This window comes from Papaver somniferum, chromosome 5, assembly GCF_003573695.1.
Source record: "Papaver somniferum cultivar HN1 chromosome 5, ASM357369v1, whole genome shotgun sequence".
Lineage (NCBI taxonomy): Eukaryota > Viridiplantae > Streptophyta > Magnoliopsida > Ranunculales > Papaveraceae > Papaver > Papaver somniferum.
This window is the reverse complement of record NC_039362.1, coordinates 213,379,531-213,404,643: the sequence shown is the minus strand read 5'-3', so window position 1 is coordinate 213,404,643 and position 25,113 is coordinate 213,379,531. Positions and strand designations below refer to the sequence as shown.

At 36.1% G+C, this 25,113-nt stretch overlaps 3 protein-coding genes and 1 long non-coding RNA gene across 4 annotated transcripts; all 4 read right to left on the bottom strand.

Moving 5' to 3' along the window:
• Positions 1–4,766: 4,766 nt before the first annotated feature.
• LOC113280744 (NDR1/HIN1-like protein 10) lies at positions 4,767–5,279 on the bottom strand. The gene has a single exon (XM_026529331.1). It carries the CDS (start codon positions 5,277–5,279, stop codon positions 4,767–4,769), a length of 513 nt encoding a protein of 170 aa, XP_026385116.1.
• Positions 5,280–7,194: 1,915 nt separating this feature from the next.
• On the bottom strand, positions 7,195–10,940 carry LOC113280743 (NDR1/HIN1-like protein 10). The gene is made up of 2 exons (XM_026529330.1): positions 10,462–10,940; positions 7,195–7,237 (listed from the first exon to the last, which is right to left on the bottom strand). The coding sequence occupies exons 1-2, from the start codon at positions 10,938–10,940 to the stop codon at positions 7,195–7,197; spliced, it is 522 nt and encodes a 173-aa protein (XP_026385115.1).
• A 2,527-nt stretch (positions 10,941–13,467) lies between these two features.
• On the bottom strand, positions 13,468–15,352 carry LOC113278579. Its single transcript, XR_003325573.1, has 3 exons — positions 14,931–15,352; positions 14,292–14,355; positions 13,468–14,161 (listed from the first exon to the last, which is right to left on the bottom strand). It is a non-coding gene; the product is annotated as an uncharacterized LOC113278579 (long non-coding RNA).
• A 6,498-nt stretch (positions 15,353–21,850) lies between these two features.
• Positions 21,851–22,769, bottom strand: LOC113278578 (NDR1/HIN1-like protein 10). Its single transcript, XM_026527386.1, has one exon. It carries the CDS (start codon positions 22,667–22,669, stop codon positions 21,971–21,973), a length of 699 nt encoding a protein of 232 aa, XP_026383171.1. The 5' UTR covers positions 22,670–22,769; the 3' UTR covers positions 21,851–21,970.
• Between the last annotated feature and the right edge of the window lie 2,344 nt (positions 22,770–25,113).

Here is a 25,113-nt window from a genome sequence, read left to right as displayed (position 1 = left end):
GTCATCTCTTTATTCGTTAATTCAACAGTTATACAAATAGTTAGCAAAAATTATAACACAATTTTGACATTACAAAATAAATAAGAAGAGTAAAATGTCAATAGTTAGGATAAACCTAGTAATGAAATTGGAGTGTTAGCATATTTAATTTCCTTATGGACTAAAAGAGTTAGATAAAATACTAACACATTATATAACTGCATTTGGATAACCATTTTTCTTAGTTAGGGAAATTAGCTTCTATTTTTTGGTAACACTTATTTTTCATAAGGAAAACCTTGATTTGGTGTAGTGACTCTACCTAATTCGTCAAGAAATATAAATTTCGTAGTAACCGAACGTTTGCCTAATTGCATATATGCATATATAAGCCCAGTTCGGATGATTCGCAAAATATGTTGAAGTTTGCGAACCAACTGAACTTCTAATACTAGTTTACTTTTAACCTGCAGTTAGGTTGCGAACTTGGTTGCGTTGAAGTTTGCGAACTAACCGAACATACCTCTGTAAATCTTATTACTAAAGTTCGGCTACCTGTGTGTTTGAAGAAAGAAACCGAACTCTGTGTTCGGTTATATGTTCTTGACATTTATTAACCGAACTCCGTGTTCGGTTACCTGTTCTTTACACTTGGTAACCGAACTACCTGAACCTAGCAGGAATTTTTTATAAAAATTTACATTTTTATGAATATTTGTACCAATTCAACCACCATTATCTAAGTTTGAAGCATACTTGGGTACCCAAATACTTATCCTCCGTTTGTGGTTGGTAAAATCCATCATTTTCATCTTGAGATTGAGTTTGTGGAAGAATACAGTCACCATCTAAGAAATAACTCATATCTAGATCATTGTGAAGATTAACAAATATTCTAGGAGAGGATGAGATGAAGAATCAGATGAGCTATCATCACTTGAATACTCAAGCTTAGTGAATTGGAAAAAAAATTATTTTCCATGTTTTTCTTCTTCATCTTCTCTAATTTTACTCTCTCAATAATTCTAGTTCTTTACCTTAATCATTTCACTAATGATTTCACTAATCATTAACCAAAATTAGTTAGAAGGGTAGTTTAGATATTAATATAAATATCTAGATAAGGAATAACCTAGATTTACTTCTAAATGTCTTACTAAAAATAGAACCATGGTCCCCAAAAATCATTCTTGTGTAAACCTATCTTCACGTCAGCTGTAATCATCCTGCTAAACTTTTTTGGGTTTCATTACGTCTGTTCATGTGGAGTAGAGTGAAGATATCAAGATGGGCCTGTGATTGAAAGATATTTTAATGGGCCATAGTATTCTTACACTATAAACGGCCTTATATCCTTACTATAAATCATTAACCTAAATCTATACTATTGATTATCCATTCGTATGTTGCATCTTGGTCTTAAAATCTTTAATATCTCATCACTAATTGAAAGTCATAGGGAGAGACCCAAGAGAGGATTACGAACATAAACATCAGTTGAAGATGGTGGTGAAACACGAGGGAGAGGCGTGGATGATCAAAGAAAGAAGGTTACTGAAAAAAAATTATGGTGTCAAAAGGAAAGTGGTGAAACACGAGGTTCCACGGCAGGGTCGTAGGCCCCTCATAATTTGGCCCGACAAAGAAAACACCAGCTTACAACCCCGGCCCAAACACCCTATCTAATGTGGGCACTATATCTTCCATTAAATTTTTTCCACCGTCGGGGCTGTAGGCCGCGGCTATCCGGCTACCATGGTTCAACTATTTAAACACTCTATTATGATCCGATTAACTAGCACACTGTAATATGACACGACCAATTAAATATTGGGACCGTTCTTTTATGACCCGACTAACTAAATATGCTCCCGACCATTATAGACAGGACCAACACTAATTTTAAAGTGGGCACTACATCTGCCTTTAGATTTTCTCCACCGTCGGGGCCATATGCCCCGGTCCTATCCGGTTACTATGGTCCAACTAATTAAACACACTATTGTGACCCGGCTAACTAGCACACTATAATATGACACGAACAACTAAATATTAGGACCGTTCTGCTATGACCCAACTAACTAAATATGCTCCCGACTATTATAGACAGGACCAACTAACACACAAATTTTAATGTGGGAAATAAATCTTCCTTTAAGTTTTCTCCACCGCGGCCCCGGCCCTGTCTGACTATTATGGTCCAACTAATTAAACACGCTACTATGACCCGACTAACTAACACACTATAATATGACGCAACCAACTAAATATTGAAACTGTTCTGCTATAACCTGATTAACTAAATATGACCAACTAACACATTAATTTTAATGTGGGCACGACATCTTTCTTTAAATTTTCTCCAACGCCGGGGCCGTAGGCCCGGCTATCAGGCTATTATGGTCCAACTAATTAAACACGCTACTGTGCCCCGATTAACTAGCACACTATAATATGACACGACCAACTAAATATTGGGACCGTTCTGCTATGACCCGACTAACTAAATAAGCTCCTAACTATTATAGACTGGACCAACTAACACACTAATTTTAATGTGGGCAGTACATCTTCCTTTAAATTTTCTCTATCGCCGGGGCCATAGGCCCCGTCTACCGGCTACTATGATCCAACTAATTAAACACGCTACTGTGACCCGACTAACTAGCACACTATAATATGATACGACCTACTAAATATTGAGACCGTTCTGCTATGACCACAGACTAAAATTGTATGGGAAGATACTGATCGACCGGCCAAACAAATGTACAATAAACAAAACTCTAAAAAGGTTGAACCCCGATGGAACATGAAAAATCGACAAGAGGTTGAGCATCGGCCGCAGGCGGGGATCGTGAGTTGGGCGACGGGGTGTTTGTCTAAACTAATAAATCCGACCATCGATTTTGTCATCCAGCGACGGGAATCGTGAGTTGGGCGAGGAATATTTTCGTGCGTCAGATTCCTTGGTTTCCCGATACTGTTAGTTCTGGTTAATTAATTAATAATAACTTGATTTCCAAACATGAGTTTACTTAGTTTGGCAATGTTTTCGGAAATAGACATTGTCCTAATTATTGAACCAAAAAGCTCTATGCGCATTCGTAAGTATTCCATTCATATTAAAAACACGTTCAAATCAACGGGCATCAAAGAGGAAATTTATTTCATCCAACAAACTATCCGTTCAAACCAAGGGGCTTAAAAGAGGGAATTTATTTCATCCAACTGAAGCTATTTTATTTTTCATTTTTTCATCCAACCGAATTCTAAAGAAGTGAACTATGTTTTTATATTTCTTCTCTTTTTATCTAATAAAAACATGAATTTAGAGTGTGAGAGAGAAACAAATGGGGGTATTAAAAGGAGGAAAGAAAATCCGAGAGATGTAAATCAATCCGTCTATTGTGGAGATTGGAAGAGAGAATAGTTTCGTGGAGAGAGAGAGGGAGTGAATGAGAAATCTAAGGAGAAGAATGAAGAAAGAGTCTTTCCTTTTTATCTCTCTGTGCGCGACTGTGAATTCTCAGTTTTTAGAGAAAGGGAAAGTGTGATCGTGGACCGGTAAAAAAGCGATTTCCAAGGGAATTGCTGGACGCCTGTTTTGTTTGGCTTTTGAAAAGAACAGATCTTGGTAGTCTGTCGGTTTGGTGGTGCTGATTTGACTCAACTCTGTGTATCGGCTGACCAAAAAAAACAAATATTAATCTGAAGACCCTATAAATTTTACCTAATCACGGCTAATTTTAATGTCCATATTATATTTGCCTTTAAATATTCTATAATCCACGGCTGAGACGGCTACTATAACCTGACTAAGTAAACACTGATCCGACTAACTAACACGTTATAATATGACACGTCCAATTAAATATCAGGACCGTTTTGATATGACCGGACTAACTAAGTATGTTCCCGACTATTATAGACGGACTAAAATTATACGAGAAGATAGACGGACTAAAATATGAGAAGATACTGAAAGACCGAGCAAACAATAAACAAAACTCTAAAAGGTTGAGCCCGATGGCCGGCGCGATACCTAGTATATGTATATAACTTGGTCAGAATAAAATTCCAATAGGATTTAATAAAACACTTGAAGAAAACTGAACGAGTCTGATTTGAACTTGGGATATGCCTGAAATTGATAGTAATTTTGGAATTCGTCACCAAAAGACCTCAAAGCCCCGCTCCCAGCGCTCTTGGCAGTTTTCATTTTAAGATTTTTTACTAATAGGCTAAGCCCCACTACTTCTAGAATTATTTCTCTAAAAGATAGAAGGATTCACGATGATCTGGTCTTAATTCAATCTTCTGGACAATCTTTTTCATGGGGGTAATATGCCTATCAAGTTCGATGGTAGTATGGTTCAATTGATTGGGATTTTCTGCTTAATCGTCTGTTGGTTTTGGATTCTACCATCAACTCGAGGGATGGATTCAGGCTATTCAGCACTAAGCAATGGTGAAGGGTAAAGCTTTAGGCTAAGTAGCACTAGAGGGGAGACAAGGTGGTTTTTTTCCGTTTAGGTGAAGACGTCCTTAGTAGAGACCTTACTGACCTTTCTAATACGAGCAAGATTTTCACTCTGTATCATAACTAAAATTAGAAAAGTGGCAAAGGAGACATAAATCATCTGTTCTAGCTCACAACTTTTTTTTTTTATCATCAAATAAAAATATAAAATATAATAATGTCTGCCTCCAGGAATGAAGTCGACTTTCCTGAACAATTTTCTCAAAGCCGGCATGAAATATCTTTAAACTCAATTCGATGATGATCAAAACTTAGTTTCATCGTCAGATAGTTTGCACCTCCTTGTCTGAAATAAGCCTCCGATTCCTGATTGATTATTTGAAGTAGATGAAGAACCCAACAAATGAAGTCTCATTAATCCACATTTAACTTTGAAATAATCTTGCTCGCTCTTTCCACCACCAGCATGCTTCATTTGGATTCTAAGGTACATAACCAAATAAATACTATAACTTCCATCCCTCTGATCATGATTAAAATCCCTAAGGCGAGAACCCCGTAGTTTGAAGGAGGTTTGTCCCTGAAATACAGGATGAAGTAATGTTGTGCTCTCACTTCCTTGCCGGAAAGACATCAAAGAATCCAATGCCAGATCATTACTGTAACAGTAAGTTTTCAAGCGGATTTCATTATAGAATATACGCTCAATTTTGTTACTGTTCCTGACAGAGATGTTGACTGCGAGATTGTAATGAAGTATATCATCATTGGTTAAGTAAAATTCTGTTAATGAAGCATCATTGACATGAAACTTCATTCTTTGATATGGGACGACGCCTAAAAATTCGATTAGACATACAACTCCTCCGATGAGGATTAGCAAGCAAGAAAAACAAATACATCCAACCAAACACAGATCCGTACTATCCCCCCACTACAAGAAAAGGGGTCTATTGCAACACCTCACTTATGTGGCAAGAACCCATGTTTCATGTAACAAAAACCTATTGCCACATAAATTTTTTTTGCCACGCCTGTGGCAACAGCCTGAGTGGCAAGAAATTATTGCCACACCTTAAATACACTGTAGCAATAACTGGTTTTTTTGCCACGCCAAATAGTGAGGCAATAACATGCGTCAAAAAAGTAATTTTTATTTTTTTTACTATTTATTTTATTTGAAAAATCTGTTGCCACACCAAACTGGTGCGTCAATAACGTGAGGGAAAAAAGAAATTATTTTTAAATTTTTTAATTATATTTCTTTTAAAACATTTTCGCCACACCACATGAGTGCAGCAAAAAGACACTTGCCTGCCGCAAAAACGTGTTTAGGGATTACTGTAATCATGTGCAATTTGTACACAGTAAACAAATTTCTACGAAAGTATTTTTAACTAAAAATTGAAACAAAGAAATCAAAATATATAATTAAGAAAAAATGTATGTTACAAAGTAGGGTGGTAAATCAAACTTTACCATAAGAAAAAAAAAACCAGATTAATTTACACAATTTTTGACCTTTAACATTAATTAGAAGTAAAGAAACTTTATACTTCAAACTAGACATAATCCATGCTAAATCCATCCCAGTTGTCTATTCCACTGCCCCGTTCCTGCTAAGCAAAAAAATAAACACCACCAAGGAAAAATAAATCAAGAGATGGCAGAATATCATCAAGTCTAATGGAAGCTTGAGTTGTACGAGAAATATCATACAAACATGCAGATAAGCATCATACTAACATACCGATAATTTTAACGTGTTAGTTAAGAGATTGTTCGAATACTATGAATTCAAGATCAAGAAAGAGATACGATCAGTTTGCGATCTCTACAGCTGCTCCTCAGGTCTAACGAGTTATTCCTCCTATCTGTAAGGCTGCTCCAAAGGTCTGTAAGGTTGCTTCTAAGGTGCAATAGTTACTTCCCATGTATGCAAGGTTGTTTCCCATTTCATTCCCTCATCCGCCTAACATAACCTTCCTCTCGCTCTTTCGTTTGTCTTTTCAAATTTTCGTTTCTATCAGAACTGGAGCATGTAGATATTACGTTTACAAAGATTTCATCACTGATAGGTTGTAGGTTACCATCCTCATCCAACCCAGATGGTTCCCTCATTTGGACCTCCATGTATCATAAAACTTTTAGGTTAAAGGATCTGATCTCCTAAGAGTAAAATGTTCATACACTTTTCTACTGTATTTAATCACATGGGATTTAACAAACACATCACTGTCAGTTGGATGATCAAGAAGTGATATTTAGAAGGGACGGAGCCAAGACATTTACTTTATGGGGTCAAATGCATTTCCTTTCCAACATTTATAATTTATTTTTCTGATCCATAATTATATTACAACTTAAAGTAATAAGAAAGCTTATTATCTAGTATAAATTCTTACCGTTTTCGTGATCAACAAAGCATCCTTTAAAGGCCATGACAACAATCTTGGCGAATGATTTGTGGTTACTGATGCCAATAGCTCAATCATCTATGTCAGAATAGCTTAAGGAATCCGTGTTTCGTACTCAATAACTGAATCTATGAATCACCCTGAAATAACAAATCAAATATATATACAAACTACATACAACCATTTGTTGTTAGTATAGCATTTGTTAGCGGAGATGATGTGTATTCATTTATATTGCCACCGTATTATTTTGAAGGCGACGATAGATCAACCCTAACCCATATTATATACTTACATTGCAAATTTCTAATACAACTACTCCATAACTCTCAATGCATAACCTCCAGCCATGTACCCACTGAAAAATTAAGATTAAACACCTATTAAGCTTAAGAGATTAATAGTTTATCAGTTTAGCAATCAAATCTGATAACAATATCAACCCTAAGATCAAATACTAAACCTCGAATAACTTCAAAGTTCCAAACTAAAAAGTGACTGTAAAGACAACTTAAAGTACTGTGAATTGCATTTAAAGCTAGTTCTGAATCATATAATAATAAAAGGTGCAACCAGTATTCACCGTATAAAACACTATTCTTATAAGAAACAAATATCTCAGGAATGCAAACAAGGCACTAGCTTTGTGTTACCACTAGCTAATGACAAGATTCATACATGGATGACAAAGCTATCATACAATGCAAATAATTTACTCTCAATCTTTTCATAAATCAGAGAAATCTCCCGACAGAATCAAAATATGACTTTAGTGCTACAATAACAAGCATACACCATAAAATATCAGACTTAGCACTATTAGAATACGGGCATCCAACTCAAAACCAATTAGCAATGAGTGGAGAGGCCCAAAGTATTATAAACCGCAGGATCTTAGATTTCCCAGACAATGTGGGACTAATATTCTCAACACGCCCCCTCACATGTAGCCTCGTTGGGTCTAACACGTGGACAATAAATCGGGTGACGCGGAGTAAAGGCGCGGTCAAATGACACGTCGCAAATAACCTGCTCTGATACCATATTAGAATACGGGAATCCAATTCAAAACCAATTGGCAATGAGTGGAGAGGCCCAAAGGATTATAAACCGCAGGATCTTAGATTGCCCAGACAATGTGGGACTAATATTCTCAACAAGCACAACCAAAAGAAATTTAAATTGATTCATCTAAACACAACCAAGTCAAACGAAGTTTCTGAAACTTTCTAACCATTGCTTAAAACATAACCAGAGTACAACATATTCTCAATGGGATGTGGAACAAGGTACAAAACCATAATAGAAAAAACAATTCTCAAGAACGCTACAGAAAAAAAGTGATACCGAATTATCTTGCAATAATTTCTGGAGCTCATCATGATAATTATGAAAATTGAAAGCCCCTTTCGAACTAAACATGATGATTACGGAAACAGAAATCTACTCAGTGGACGATCAGTAAACCACACCAAAACAGAATAAAGAAAACCCTATAAGAATAAAATAGGGATTTGAAACCTACTCTTCTTCAAATTGCATCATCGAAAAGAATCCCTAAAAAAATCAACATAAAACCCAAATTAAAAATAAGAACCATCTTGAAATTGAAATTTCAGAGAGAGGTGAGAAATTAACCTGCTGTAAGTCTCTATAGAGTGTCGAAAACAAAAACCCCCATATCAACCGGAGGTGTTATTTAGATCTCCATGGAGAGATAGCAATGCTAAGTGAGAAATAGTAAATTAAGGCTTTCAGAGTGACGAGATTTTGTTTAACTGAGAACAAGCCAAGAAGGTGATGAAGGTTTCGGAGAGATGTTGAGAAAATGGAGTAGTTTATAGGGTTTTGAGAGAGTTTGTTTTTGAGAGATGGAAAACTGAAAAAAATTTAATCGAGAAGATGCGAAAAGTTTGGGAGTGTGGGCGAATAATATGGAAATTAGTTTTTCACAAAACTCCATTATAGAGGGAAATCAAGCGAATATTACAAAGGTAAATTTGGTTTTCCCGAAAATAAAAAGAAAAAGGATTTAGCAAATAATTTTAGCTTCACGTATATGACGGAAAAGGGAAGTTTATAGTTTATAGTAATTATATTTTTCCATATTTTTATAGCTATTGCAACACCTATGTGGAAAAAGCTTGAACTATTGCGACATCGTCAAACAATACGAGGCAACAACTTATCATTTGCCTCATCTATTCTTAAGTGTGGCAAAAGATATGACTTAATGCCACACCTATTATGCAGTGAGGCTAAAACCTCTCTATTTCCATATTATTTATTGATGTGTAGCAAAATAGTGTGTCAATAGACCCCTTTTCTTGTAGTGCCCATATGTATAGCTAGGATCCAAATTAAGAGATAGATTTATTGAAAATAACAAAGGAAAAAAACCAAAAGAGATCGATGTTATTGGGTTTAATTGTCTTCGTTTTGAGCAAAACTTACACACGAAATCCAAAGTAAAAGAGAACAAACAGAAAGCTTAGATAAGTTTCTGAGAAATTAGATAATAATTGGATCTTATGTAGTACCCAAAAGTGGAAATGGTTAGCCACAAAACTTTGAGAAGTTGAGAAGAAAAATATAAAGTTACAGAACTTTGAAGTGTGGAAATGCAGAAAAATTGACAGGATCATGACCTTCTGGCTGTTTCAGTAGGATGTTGACAGGGTCATGACGGATCAAAATGAAATCTTTTATAAAGATCCTTTTCTGATCCAAAATAAATAAATAAGAGAATAGGATTTAGTAAAACACTTTCAACGGAAGAAACCTTAACTCTATTGAATCCTGGATTTGAAACTGTCGTATTGACAACGGAACGGAGGTGGTCAACTAGGACATCGTGGGTTGAGAAAAATAAGATTTCATTGAGGACCTGAGATCACCGCCAACAGTGGATAACTCAAAGAGAATGGGTACAGGCTAGGCATTGGGCCAACGTACGGCATCAACACACAATGATCTACTTGTTCGGTGTGTAACGTCAACTCTCTATGAAATTACATTGTGCAAAAACTTATCGAAGGCTTTTTTTTTTTTTTTTCTTCGTAGCTATTGGGTAATGTAAGCCATGAGAGGCAACAAAGTTAAAGCGACAAGCAAAAATGGTTAGTTGTCCCAGTGGAAACTAGTAATACCATATAGGCATATACTACTCGCCTACTCCAAAATTTAATATCCTGAAGTTCTTAAATAATTTCAATACAAATAATAAAGATAGCGGTATTTAGAATTTGATATTTTGAAACTCTAAAATAATTTAGTACACAATATATATATATATTCATAATAATCCATATTTAAAGAAAAAAATTCACAAATATTTTGTTGCTCCCACAACATTTATCAACCTCCCAATCTCCCATGGCTAGCTTGAAATACATACAAAGCCATTTTCATCCTTATCTATTTAACTATGTTGGATAATCCACGAAGAAGAAACCGAAAGGTGAATTCTAAGATTGTAAAAGTTTGCTGATACAGGAGGAAAAGAGAGTAATAAAAATAAACGAAATTAAAAAATAAAAGAAAATTCTAAGATTGTAAATTCTGTCGGTATGTACTTTGCACCTCTTAGTTTTAAATAAGCCACCAATTCCTGTTTGATTACTTAAAGAAGAAGAAGAACCCAACAAATTGAGTCTGAATAATCCACAGCCAACTGTGAAACTGATTTTGTCGCCCTTTCCACCACCAGCATACTTCAATTGTGTTATAAGGTAGAGATCTACATCAATGCTAAAGCTTCCCTCTTTCCGATCATGAATGAAATCCTTAAAATGAGAACCCCGTAGTATGAGTGATGTTTGTCCCTGAAAAACAGGATGGACTAATGTTGTATTCTTAGTGCCTTGCAGGAAAGACGGCAAAGAAACCGAAGCCAAATCCTTACCGTAACCAGAAAGATTAAAACGAATAATCCGATAAGAAATACGCTCAATCTTGTTACTGTTCCTGATAGAGATGTTTACTGTGAGGTTATAATGAAGTATATCATCACCGGTTAAGTAGAACTCTGTTAAAGAAGCATCAATGACATGAAACTTCATGTGTTGATATGGAAAGACGGCTAAAAATAGGATTGGACACACAATTGCTCCGATGATGAGAACACAAAAACACAGGCATATACAAGCAGCCCAACGATACGTCATATATATTATGTATATAAATTGTTAGAGAATCAAATTAAGAGATAGATTTCTTTTCAAAAAGTCAAAAAACTTCGAATAGATGTTGTTAGCTTTAGATTGATGAAATAGTTGGGTGTTGAACTTAGATTTAACCTTAGGTTATGCACGAAATCAAAAGCGAAATTATAAAAGATTTAACCTTAGGTTATGCACGAAATCAAAAGCGAAATTATAAAACAAGCCGAAAGTTTCAGATATTTAACAACCTGAGAAATGAATGATTATATATAAAAAAAGGTCGGACACAGATTGATGTAAATCATTCTCAGCATCAACATATCTCCTAGCTAAACCCTTCTGACTAGGTCAATTCGTAGCGATTAGGTCAACACAGATGATCATGTATACATTTGACATTATGCAATTTCAAACAGGAAAAGTAGCTTAGCTTAATCTATGACTACTCCATATATATATATACCTTATGTATTATCAATTAAATGGTGTTTATTGTACGATAATTAATACATAAGGTATATATGGAGGTAGTCATAATTAAGCGCACAGTTAATTTGTTTTGCACTTATTCGTCATGAGTACACCGTTAGCTGCTGTTCCAACGGATTCAGAAGAACAACCCAGCAAAGGAAGTCTAAATCCAGAGTCAACTTGACAGCACATGGAATATCGGTGTCTCGTGCCTTTCAAAATTGGAATGTACAGTGGGACAGTGATTTATGGTTAATTTTTTTCCTTAATCTACTATAAATTCTTTGATTTTTGTAATAGAATATAATAGGGATAAAGAAAAAGGCAGGAAACACGAGAATTACGAATTAGTATTAGATATATGGATAAATATACTTTATATATACATGAAAAATGGAAGACCAAAACACTTCCGTTTTGGACCACACATCCATGGGTATGGGCCTTTAACACTTCCCCTTGTGTGGTTCAACAACCAAACTTTATATAGTGCTTCACATATAGTGCTTTGAAGGTAGTTCTTCAAATGTCGTTCTCTCTTTGATGACTTGTGTCGAAATCAATTTCCTTACTAAAACTTTGACAAGGAAAAACCCGGTGGAATAAAACCTTGATACAACTCTTCACATGTAGTACTTCACATGTTGTCTCGTACTTTACATGTAGTTTGTCACATGTAATACGATCTTCAAAGATCGATGAGTCTAAATTAATTGCCTCGTTAAAACTTCGTCAGGAAACCCAGAGGGAAAAAACCTGAACTAAAGAAAAAGAGTATAATATTAAGCAAACTTAAAACATAGTTGGACTCGAATATGTTGCCTCATTAAAACCTTGAGAGGAAAAAAGAGGTCAACGTGGAAGATGCAAGTAATCCGTTGCAGATGATCACTTTGTTCTGTTGAAGTTGATTAGTTGCTTCACAACTCCTGAGGCATAAAATATTTGTGGGAAAGACAATACGTTTGAGGCAGTGCCTTGGACAATACTATGGATTTCACTATCCATGAAGGAAATATGGTGCTACCGGCCACCATGGTCTGTCACTTTAAAGCGAATAAGGTACCTGCATAGAGTTAATTTTTGGATGGTCAGTATTTGATTGTACCATGAACAGTAGACTCAAAGGAGTTCTGCAATTATATGCATAGTAAGCAGTAAGGCACCGTAGTACATGTTCCTCGACCTTGTAGTTGGTGACACTTTATTCGTGCAGTTAGTGATACTATCTAGTAAGCATAACTCTCAGCATGTTCAAAATCCTTTCAAGATGAAACTTGGGTTGACATGAAGAGTAGAACATACTTGTAGTTATGAAAAAATAATGAATTCATAATTTGTTTGTAGGCCTTGGAAATGAGTACGCAACTACTATTTTCCTATAAAAGAAATAAAGAGATAAACCGGTGAATTAGTTTCCTCAAGCTAGCTAGTAAAACACCTTTACAGTGACTATCTATCTCCTTAAACTCAAAATTTGGTCTTGGAAATGAGTACACAACTACTATTTTGTTATTGGTGGAGTTTCTCAGTCTGAATTTATCTGACTGAACCTTTTGTTATAACAGAAGTAGAAGAAATCAGTGCATAATAGGTAAAAGGTCTGAAAAACCAATTTGATAACAAAGTAGGCACCTCGCAAGTTATCATAGAAGTCCCATAAAAAAATTCAATTGCGACTGTGAAAATTGTTTCAGACGGTAGTTTGAAAACCTATAAGAAGGTGAAAGAGCTCTTGAAATTTATATCATTGTTCACACTTTTGTCTTTAAATCTACTTTTCATTGCTTGACAACAAAAAAACAAATTTATCCAAAGAACATTTGGGATACTAAAAACATCCATAAGAAAATAGATCTCGATAGCTTAGTAAACTGATGAAGTTGGATTATATTCTTTGTTCTAGATAAGACGAATAGAAGAAACCATGAAATTAAGACAGAAAAATAGTAGATTAACAGATAAATAGTGAACATATTGTATTGCCATTTTCCGTAAAATAGTACATGATCAACTATATAACGCATAGCTGCATACATGGGATGAGGATTTGTAGTTTTACCTTCACCGATATGGGACATAGCGCATGAAAATAGATGCATGGATGAGTTTTGTAGTTTTACCTTCACCGATATGGGACATTTTTGAGTAAAGGTACTTCATCACAGGTGCACATTCTTATATTTGTGAAACACGCTCAATTGGTGATGCCAAAAATTAGAATGAGTCAAGAAACCAACACTTCCAGATTTATGGTTTAATTGCGCCACGTTTCATAAAACGGAGTGAGCCATGACTGACTTGTCAAATAAAAAATTCCACAAAATATTTACTTTATGGCATATTATACAGATCATACAAACCAATGAGTACTTTATTCGCCTTTTTTAGGGTGACGACCCTCTCCGATTGTTGTATTATTTACACAATTAGTGCTTAGAATAGCAATCACGCAGTTTCTCCTTCGTCTTGCTCCATTGTGGCATTCTTCATAAGGATTCTCCTTTAATAACGGATTTAATCGTCACTCGCCATTGTTTGGTGACGACCCTCTTCTTTTGTGGCTCCATTAAGCTGTTACTCACCAAAGTGATGATTGCATATAATTTAAACGCCGCATCATCCAAAAGCTTGAATAATAATATTACCTGCAACGAATGAGAATCCATGAGTTTGGTGAACAGAGAACCGGTCGATGCACATCATGTAAAGATTACAAAATAAATATATCCCAATACTGGGTATGATTAATTCCAAAAAGAGTGTAATGTAGAATACCGAAGAACATGAAACTGTTAAGCTTGAGAACCTCCCGGAATACACCACCATAGACATTAACCATCTATAATTTAGGATACAACAGATACAGTAAGATGCACGCCTAAAGATAACGATTTAGGGACTACTAATCACAAAATTAGCAGAGTATAATTAAACCCAAAAAACAACAAACACAATGAACCACACCGCAATCTAGACATCTAGCAATGAAATAATGCCAAACCTGAAACCTGTTTTGGAGAAAAGGGTGTTTGGCCAATTGGGAGAATGAAATAGAAACCCAAAATTGATTAAAGCCAAAAGAAATGATCTAGGATAAATAAATAAAAATCCTACTTGCAGATAACCCAAATCAGTAAAATCAAATCAAAAAAAAAAAAAGTAAAACCAAAATTAGGAGAAAAAAATAACTGAGCCTAATTTCATAAAACCAAAATGAGAGAAAGTAAGATTTACAAATAAACCACTAACCTAATACAAATGATCTGAAGCACACTAATACAACATCTTACATCACTCCATTTCGCGATTGGTACTATGACAAACAATTATTAGATGAAAATTAATGACTGCGTATAACAGTTAAGAATGACAACCAATTCAAATCAAGTGGAATGGGATTCCATTGAGAATTACCTGAGATTGATGTTTTTCTCTGATTTCAAAATTTGCGGTGCACCACCGTCAACAAAATCAATCAGAGAAAAGCTTCTTGAAAAGCACCAAATAAAACTTTACAACAATATCAAAATAATCAGAGAATCTCGAAAGATACCAAAATCACCGAAACTAACATGAATCATGATAGAGAAAAAGGGGATTGTAAGCACAGAGAACCTGTGCAAGATAACTCTTTTAGGGATTTAAATAGTCGAACATTTCAGGGATTAATAAGGAGAAATAATAGCGAAGAAAGAAACTTAATGGGTATCTTTATTTTCGTAACGCATGGAACCATTGATTTGCTTATTTAGGTTTCAATAAAAGGAAAAGGAATTCTTTGGATGAAACAGTGCTAATATTTTTAATGGTGGTGTTATGGTTTCCGTTACGGATAAAAAGCTAGAGCAGAAAAAAAATAAAAAAAAACCCTGATAGTGGCAATTCAACAGGCGTAAGGTATGCGTAACAAAAGGAGAGAGTAGAATCTGATCTGTTGGATGAAGGCTGAAACGAAGGGTGCGCTTTGGGCCACGATTTATCTCCTTCATTTTGCTGGACTTTTTGAGCAATATGAACCGTCGATCACTCAAAAGCGATCATTCACCATCGTCGGGTTGGACAAAAACCATTTGTTTTTGTAAGAATGATAGTTCGAACCAATACATATACATGTACATGATATGAGGTATATAACTAATTGATGAGGACGAAAGTGCGACGCATTTTCACCAATAAATACATTAGCTGGGACTCATTTTGTCACTAATAAACTTATTTGTAGGTGTTTTATGAAATAAGCTCTTATGGATAAAGTTGCTCGAAAAGTGGTTTTTGTACCCGGAGGGCATTTGCTAAGCGGGCTCTCACTTTGGATAAGGGGAACCTCAATTTATAAGGGGCACCTCAGTTGGACACCTGATATTCACACCCCATCTCTGGTTAAGGGCTTACCATCTCCTTCTTCATTTTTGAAACTGTTTTTGGCGGGAAAGAAAAAACATAATTCCCTAGATTTGGTTTGCACGAGTTTTAGTCGGAGTTAGCTCGTGTTTTGGATTGGGATTACTCTATTGACGTAAAACAAGGTTTGGTAATAAAGTTTGATCCAAGAAAGGAAGGATATTTTCACCGATTTAAGAAAACAGGGAAATATTATCTTCGTGAAGAATACTCGGGATTTCATCTGCTTTAATCAAGGATTTCATTTGTTACAAAGTGTTTTACATCATCTAGCACGTGCGGGGATCCTGTTTGGAGAGTTTCAGTCGAAGAATAACACATAAAGGGAATGTTTTCACGAGACAGGGATGAGATAAAACAGGGAAGATATTTTCTCGGTTATTTCCGGAATGTATGAGCTGTAATTGGGGAGTTGGCGTGTCTCTGGAGAGTTTGAACTCCAGTGAACTTGTATGACGTGTTTTGAAAGAGTTGAACTGCTGTAGGTGCGTGTAGGAGAAGAAAAAGGGAAGTTATTTTCGTGTAATGGCAGTGGAGAATAATGGATTAAAGAGGAACTATTTTGCATTAAACCGAGGAGATTTGGATGTTGTTGAGCATAAAAAGGTAGTTGAGAAACAGAGAAGGGGCATGGAGTGATTGGGGGCAAGAACAGAGTGAAGAACAAGAAGTTGCAGAGCTTTCTGCACCTGCAGGAAGAGAAGAAGACGAAGAACAATAAGCTGTCAAAACCTGTCGTTAATAAACCATGGTTTATTCACGGTTTTGCTACAGTCTTTGCAGCGACATATAAACAGTGACAACAACACTATTCTTTTATCGTATATTGTAACTGTTTCCTTGCAACAATTGTTCAGAAGTGTAACTGTAATAGTAGTTTCTGTAACGCCAACAAAGCGTTGCGAACTTGATAGACACATTTTTGTGTCTGATATAATCTCAATTGTATATATTGTTAGTGCTCGATTTTGTATTTATTTTGGCTTTTTATGTCTTTGTAGGTGTTTTTGGAAAAATAAGATTTTGCGGAGAAATTGGCTCGAAAAGTGTTTTTTGTGTTCATGGGAGGACATTTGCTATTCGGACCCTCACTTTGGATAAGGGGTAACCTAATTACTAAGGGGTATCCCATTTCCAGGCGTCTGCTAATCGCACCCCTACTCTGGATAAGGGACAACCATCTTCAACTTTCATAAACCAGAAAATTGGCGGGAAAATAGTGCAGTTAAAGAACAATTTTGGTGATCGTGATTTGGAGGAGTTTGAGGTCGATTAAACCTCTGATTTTCATAGGATAGACTCCTTATGGGTCTAGAAATCTGATATGGGTGTTTAAATCGATTTGAATTGGCTCAAACGACGGATTTTTCTCACAAAAAGAAAATATGGAAAGTCACGTGTGTGACCTGTTTTAGGGAATTTTAGAGTGATTAAAACGCTGTAAACCTTCCCAAAGATTTGTATCTATCTAAGGAAGAGTTTAGAATAAAAAGGAAAGCTCAGAAACGGGTAGAAATCCTAAAACAAGAAATTGTCGCAACTTGACCGTGAAGAGAAGGAAAGAGATTTTGGAAGATTTTGGAGAGATTTAATCGGTATTTTTGATATAAATAGATGTCTTGGGTCATATAGAAGAGGTGTCGAGAGTTTGGGAACCTAAGGAGAGCCAGAGAAGAAGAAATCAGAGCTTTACCAAACTCTGTTTCTGCTGTTGCTGTTGTTGATAAAGAAGAACAGCTGAAGAACATTGACCCTCGGTAGACAGTCGCAGAAAAGTGTCATTGTTTAACAACTGAAGAACATTAAGCCGTTTAGGGAAGTCTTATTTCAGGGCAGTCTTAAATCAGTGACAAAGAAACAATTTTTCTGTAGCAGTTCCATTGTAACAGCTGTTTTGCAACACCAATACACTGTTGCAAACAGTTTGTGTTATTAATTTTCACTCTTTCAATCATCTTTTGAGCAACAAACACATATTTTGAGATCGTGATTAATATGAGGAGCTAAACCACATTGCTGGGGCGATAGAGGAAGCTATTTTTCGAACAAAAAAAAGTGGTATATTCTATTTTATCTTTTTATTTGCAATAATTATATGATTATTTGCCTTGAACTATTATTGAATATGATTTTTATTTGAGTGATTGTGATCTATTTTGATGGAGTATGCTTAGTTTTAATACTTTTGATGCTTCATACTTGGTATTTACAATTATTACTTTTGAAAATCTACTTGTTGCAATATTTTAGAATCAAATTAAACAAGAAAATTGCATAAAGAATTTCTCTGCGAGTTGATGGTAGGAGTTGATGGAATCAGGTGGCAGGTTGTAAAACCAAGACAAAGCCGATCCCTTCAGACTTGATGGGAAATATCTACAGAGGACGGCGTCGTTTTGACTCCATCGGGCTAAGATACAATTATAATACCGGATATGTGCCGCGGGATCACTGGATCCGTCATAGCATTCAAAAGTTGGGACATGGCACTTTAACGGAATGAGGGTATTTGCCAGGCGATGAGTTAGGGGCGTGGAGTTAGATTCTTTCATCACCTCTTCAAGCCTTCCTCCGCCTTGTCTGGCTTCTAACTTCCTGATCTCAGCCATCATCTCATCACGCAGCTCCTCCATTGCGCGGTAATATCCCATGTTCTCATGCTCAGTTGAGTTTTTCTTTCTTCGAACCTCACTGTCATAATAGTCTAAGTCTTCGGAGGCATATTCCGGATCGGATGCACTGCTTCCCATGGCGGCGTTTGCTAGGATGATTCTTCGGTCTCGATTAGGCTCTGGTGCTTTAGAATTTGCTTTCAATTCTTCGAGCTCTACCATCAGTCGGTGGGACTGGTTTGATCCCTGATTGGGAGTTCCGGCTTGTACCCCTACGGACATAGTTCCCCATTCGTCTACTGTGTGTATTAAGGGTGGCCGAGGATCGACTTCAATTGTTGGTATCTCCAAGTTTGGCCCCATCAGTTGAGCTTCCACCAGCGGTACTAAAACCACTTTATGGTTTGATTCTGACCGTTGGTTGACGGCATTCCGAAGACTGGTGGATGTCCGGGCTGATGTGTCATAGATTCTGCCACCCTTTCTTTTTATTGATGGATTTGGTTTGAAACCAAAGTCTTGTTAGCTTCTGTAGCCTGGAGGGCCGCAACAGTTTCGTTGTTCTTTGTGGCTGCTACTTTGAGAGCCGCGGCTGCAATGGAGTTAGTGTTCATAGGTGAGGTGATTTCCGCAACATCTTGCCTCTGAGTAGCTGTTTTAGCTTTGTCTCCTTTCTGCTTGCTTCGGGTCATGACCGGGGTAATCCTCGGTGTCTCCTTTGATGAGGCTTTGGTTTTTCCTGCCTCTAGTATCTTTTCCATTTTTAATCTTTTTCTGCACAGGGGAATAAATAAAGAGAACCAAAGATATCCACGAGGATCGGGTTAGTGCCATTCGTATCCGCAAGATTATTGGAATAGAAGGAAATGAGCTTCCCAAGGGCCTTAATAAAAGAGAAATGTAAAGACTCCATCGGTCTAGTTTTTGCAATACAAATCCTCTAATAAACTATCATGGACCTTGTTTTCAGACTATTTTTGAAAAAGAAAACTCTTGAAAGGGCAGATCCGTCGCGAGAACTCATGAATCTGGATTATTAAGTCTTAGTTTAAAAAGGAAAACGCCTCACGTGCAAATCTATGATAGATAGCCGTGGATTTGTCTGCTTTGAAATGGTGTTTGTGAAAATGAAGACCATGAACCCAGAAAAAAAAAGGTTTTGAAAGCACGCTGAACCCAGAATAGGGAACAACCTTAATGCGCGTTTAAGGTGAAATCACAGGATAAGATAAATCTTTTACCGGGATAAAGTCCCTGTTTCTAGCGCCAGATTGTGAACACATAAATCACGAAGCCATCCACGTGTTCACAAACAATAATCGCATACATCCTAATTCTAGAATTCTACACCGTATGCGTAAAGGGGATGATTATATCGATTCATCGACTCGAAGCCTTCGGGATTGTCATTGTCTAGTCTAATATTATTATAATAATGTTCGTATAAAGGAATAAACCAAGAATCAAGTATAAATGTAAAGAATATGAAGTTTAACGCTCAATGTAAGGTGCTTAAATGTAAATAAGACAGATTTACGTGGTTCGGTACTAAGGCCTACATCCACGGGGCTGGTGTTTCACTATGTATTGAATGGTTACAAAGATAATCGAATGACTTTAGAGTGTACATATGTCTGCGGAAGTAGGGGGTTACTTGCTCTTCCTATTTCTCTCTCCTATATTCTCCTATAATTGCTCTGAATTGATCGACCCCTTCTCTCTTAGTGGAGAGGGGTATTTATAGGGTTGGAACGTGGGTCCCATTTCTGAAGTGCCGTTGTAATCTTATCTTCTTGTGCTTTGTGCCTATTACGCAGAGGTCTTCGGCATATGCTGCGGCCTGGGCTTGAATACGAAGGATTATCCTCGCCTCTTCCACGAGCTGATTGACACGTGTATATCTCTTTGGTATTTAATGCGGGTAGATGGATGTCTGCTCGTGTCAGACAAGTGTCTCTTTGTCTGGTCACATCTGGGTCAGCCAAACTTCCTCTCGGCCGTTGATCTGGGATCTTCCTCGGGATTGGGTGTGATAACACCCGAGGGGTATCATCTGGCGCTCCTATGAGCCATCGTACCTCTGTGATCCTCTGTCCCTGACCGTCAGATCTGCTGACCGGTGGCATCTTCTGATGAGATGCTTGCTATCATGTTTTGATACCTTGTTTTGCATGCCTTCCACGTGTCTCTTTCTGTACACATGGTGGATGATGAAAGGTGTACATACAATTAGACATACAACTCCTCCGATGAGGATTAACAAGCAAGAAAAACAAATACATCCAACCAAACACAGATCCGTACTATCCCCCATATGTATAGCTAGGATCCAAATTAAGAGATAGATTTATTGAAAATAACAAAGGAAAAAAAACAAAAGAGATCGATGTTATTGGGTTTAATTGTCTTCGTTTTGAGCAAAACTTACACACGAAATCCAAAGTAAAAGAGAACAAACAGAAAGTTCAGATAAGTTTCTGAGAAATTAGATAATAATTGGATCTTATGTAGTACCCAAAAGTGGAAATGATTAGCCACAAAACTTTGAGAAGTTGGAGAAGAAAAATGTAAAGTTACAGAACTTTGAAGCGTGGAAATGCAGAAAAATTGACAGGATCATGACCTTCTGGCTGTTTCAGTAGGATGTTGACAGGGTCATGACCAATCAAAATGAAATCTTTTATAAAGATCCTTTTCTGATCCAAAATAAATAAATAAGACAATAGGATTTAGTAAAACACTTTCAACGGAAGAAACCTTAACTCTATTGAATCCTGGATTTGAAACTGTCGTATTGACAACGGAACGGAGGTGGTCAACTAGGACATCGTGGGTTGAGAAAAATAAGATTTCATTGAGGACCTGAGATCACCGCCAACAGTGGATAACTCAAAGAGAATGGGTACAGGCTAGGCATTGGGCCAACGTACGGCATCAACACACAATGATCTACTTGTTCGGTGTGTAACGTCAACTCTCTATGAAATTACATTGTGCAAAAACTTATCGAAGGCTTTTTTTTTTTTTTTCTTCGTAGCTATTGGGTAATGTAAGCCATGAGAGGCAACAAAGTTAAAGCGACAAGCAAAAATGGTTAGTTGTCCCAGTGGAAACTAGTAATACCATATAGGCATATACTACTCGCCTACTCCAAAATTTAATATCCTGAAGTTCTTAAATAATTTCAATACAAATAATAAAGATAGCGGTATTTAGAATTTGATATTTTGAAACTCTAAAATAATTTAGTACACAATATATATATATATTCATAATAATCCATATTTAAAGAAAAAAATTCACAAATATTTTGTTGCTCCCACAACATTTATCAACCTCCCAATCTCCCATGGCTAGCTTGAAATACATACAAAGCCATTTTCATCCTTATCTATTTAACTATGTTGGATAATCCACGAAGAAGAAACCGAAAGGTGAATTCTAAGATTGTAAAAGTTTGCTGATACAGGAGGAAAAGAGAGTAATAAAAATAAACGAAATTAAAAAATAAAAGAAAATTCTAAGATTGTAAATTCTGTCGGTATGTACTTTGCACCTCTTAGTTTTAAATAAGCCACCAATTCCTGTTTGATTACTTAAAGAAGAAGAAGAACCCAACAAATTGAGTCTGAATAATCCACAGCCAACTGTGAAACTGATTTTGTCGCCCTTTCCACCACCAGCATACTTCAATTGTGTTATAAGGTAGAGATCTACATCAATGCTAAAGCTTCCCTCTTTCCGATCATGAATGAAATCCTTAAAATGAGAACCCCGTAGTATGAGTGATGTTTGTCCCTGAAAAACAGGATGGACTAATGTTGTATTCTTAGTGCCTTGCAGGAAAGACGGCAAAGAAACCGAAGCCAAATCCTTACCGTAACCAGAAAGATTAAAACGAATAATCCGATAAGAAATACGCTCAATCTTGTTACTGTTCCTGATAGAGATGTTTACTGTGAGGTTATAATGAAGTATATCATCACCGGTTAAGTAGAACTCTGTTAAAGAAGCATCAATGACATGAAACTTCATGTGTTGATATGGAAAGACGGCTAAAAATAGGATTGGACACACAATTGCTCCGATGATGAGAACACAAAAACACAGGCATATACAAGCAGCCCAACGATACGTCATATATATTATGTATATAAATTGTTAGAGAATCAAATTAAGAGATAGATTTCTTTTCAAAAAGTCAAAAAACTTCGAATAGATGTTGTTAGCTTTAGATTGATGAAATAGTTGGGTGTTGAACTTAGATTTAACCTTAGGTTATGCACGAAATCAAAAGCGAAATTATAAAAGATTTAACCTTAGGTTATGCACGAAATCAAAAGCGAAATTATAAAACAAGCTGAAAGTTTCAGATATTTAACAACCTGAGAAATGAATGATTATATATAAAAAAAGGTCTGACACAGATTGATGTAAATCATTCTCAGCAACAAATCTCCTAGCTAAACCCTTCTGACTAGGTCAATTCGTAGCGATTAGGTCAACACAGATGATCATGTATACATTTGACATTATGCAATTTGAAACAGGAAAAGTAGCTTATGCTTAATCTATGACTACTCCATATATATACACCTTATGTATTATCAATTAAATGGTGTTAAGGTGTATATGGAGGTAGTCATAATTAAGCGCACAGTTAATTTGTTTTGCACTTATTCGTCATGAGTACACCGTTAGCTGCTGTTCCAATGGATTCAGAAGAACAACCCAGCAAACAAAGCCTAAATCCAGAGTCAACTTGACAGCACATGGAATATCGGTGTCTCGTGACTTTCAAAATTGGAATGTACAGTGGGATAGTGATTTATGGTTAATTTTTTTCCTTAATATACTATAAATTCTTTGATTTTTGTAATAGAATATAATAGGGATAAAGAAAAAGGCAGAAAACAGGAGAATTCCGAATTAGTATTAGATACATGTATAAATATCCTTTATATATACATGAAAAATGGAAGACCAAAAAACTTTCGTTTTGGACCACATATCCATGGGTATGGACCCCTTAACACTCCCCTTATGTGGTTCAACAACAAAATTTTATATATAGTGCTTCACATATAGTCTTCACATATAGTGCTTTGAAGTTAGTTCTTCAAATGTTGTTCTCTCTTTGACGACTTGTGTCGAAATCAATTTCCTTACTAAAAATTTGACAAGGAAAAATCCGATGGGATAAAACCTTGATACAACTCTTCACATGTAGTACTTCACATGTTGTCTCGTACTTTACATGTAGTTCGTCACATGTAATACGATCTTCAAAGATCGATGAGTCTAAATTAATTGCCTCGTTAAAACTTCGTCAGGAAACCGAGAGGGAAAAAACATGAACTAAAGAAGAAGAGTATAATATTAAGCAAACTTAAAACATAGTTGGACTCGAATATGTTGCCTCATTAAAACCTTGAGAGGGAAAAAGAGGTCAACGTGGAAGACGCAAGTAATCTGTTGCAGATGATCACTTTGCTCTATTGAAGTTGATTAGTTGCTTCACAACCCCTAAGACATAAAATATTTGTGGGAAAGACAATAACCTTAGTTTGGAAATTACTTCCCAGTGTTTTTTGTTGTTTCATTAAAAACCTTGCCGAGCAACAAAACCCTGTGGGAAAAAGTAACCTCGGTGAAGGAAAATAGTTCAACACGCCATTAGATGCTCCCCCTGATGTCAGAAAATTTCATTAGTCTAATGCAGTCAAAAGGAGTTTATCACACTTTACTTTGGTGACTTGAATGTTTGTATGATCCTGTTGTTGATTCTGGAAGTTACGTTGCTCAACAGACTATCGCGTTTCATTTCTTCGGTTCAGATATTTTCAATAATATCAACATGATGTTTATGTCTTCAACGTTCAACATACTTGATGCTTTTAGTGTTGTCTCTCTAAAAACCTTCTCGAGAAACTATTTTCCATCGAAGGGAAAAAGAGTACAACACAGCTTCAATTTCAAAGTAAAATATGTCGACATCATATCCTTGGATCCTCCCCCTGATATCGACATCTCCCCCTGTTTACTTTCAGAGTTGTTCCAGACAGTTCATTTAGCCATGTACTTTTAAAAAATGAATATCGGTAATGACTTGGAAAATAGTTTACTATATATCCCCCTGATTACTTTCATTGGAGAAGATACTATTTTTCCTTCATAATCAACAACCTTTGGATTGCAGTTCCTTTAGCACTCCTTTTTTAGGTCTTTGCAGGGATAAAACAAACTCATGTCAATGATTACTTTTAAGTATATGATTATGTTCATTATACCATTCCAATGACGTTACGTTGGCGCTGAGCTATATCTAGCTAACAAGTTCACTGAGGATGTAACATTTGGTCGAGTACATTATGCTAAGTACAACAATGCGTTTATTGCACATAGATAGGGTAATTTCATATCCCAATACATTTTCGTCATCTTTCTTTAGACGAAATGGTCATTTACTTATTTTGTACTTCAACTAATCATGGGAGTCCTATCAGGATGCATGTCTTTGTTAAATTGCCTGACAATTTTAGACATATGCAAACTTGTGGAATAATATACCACAAGCTCAGTAT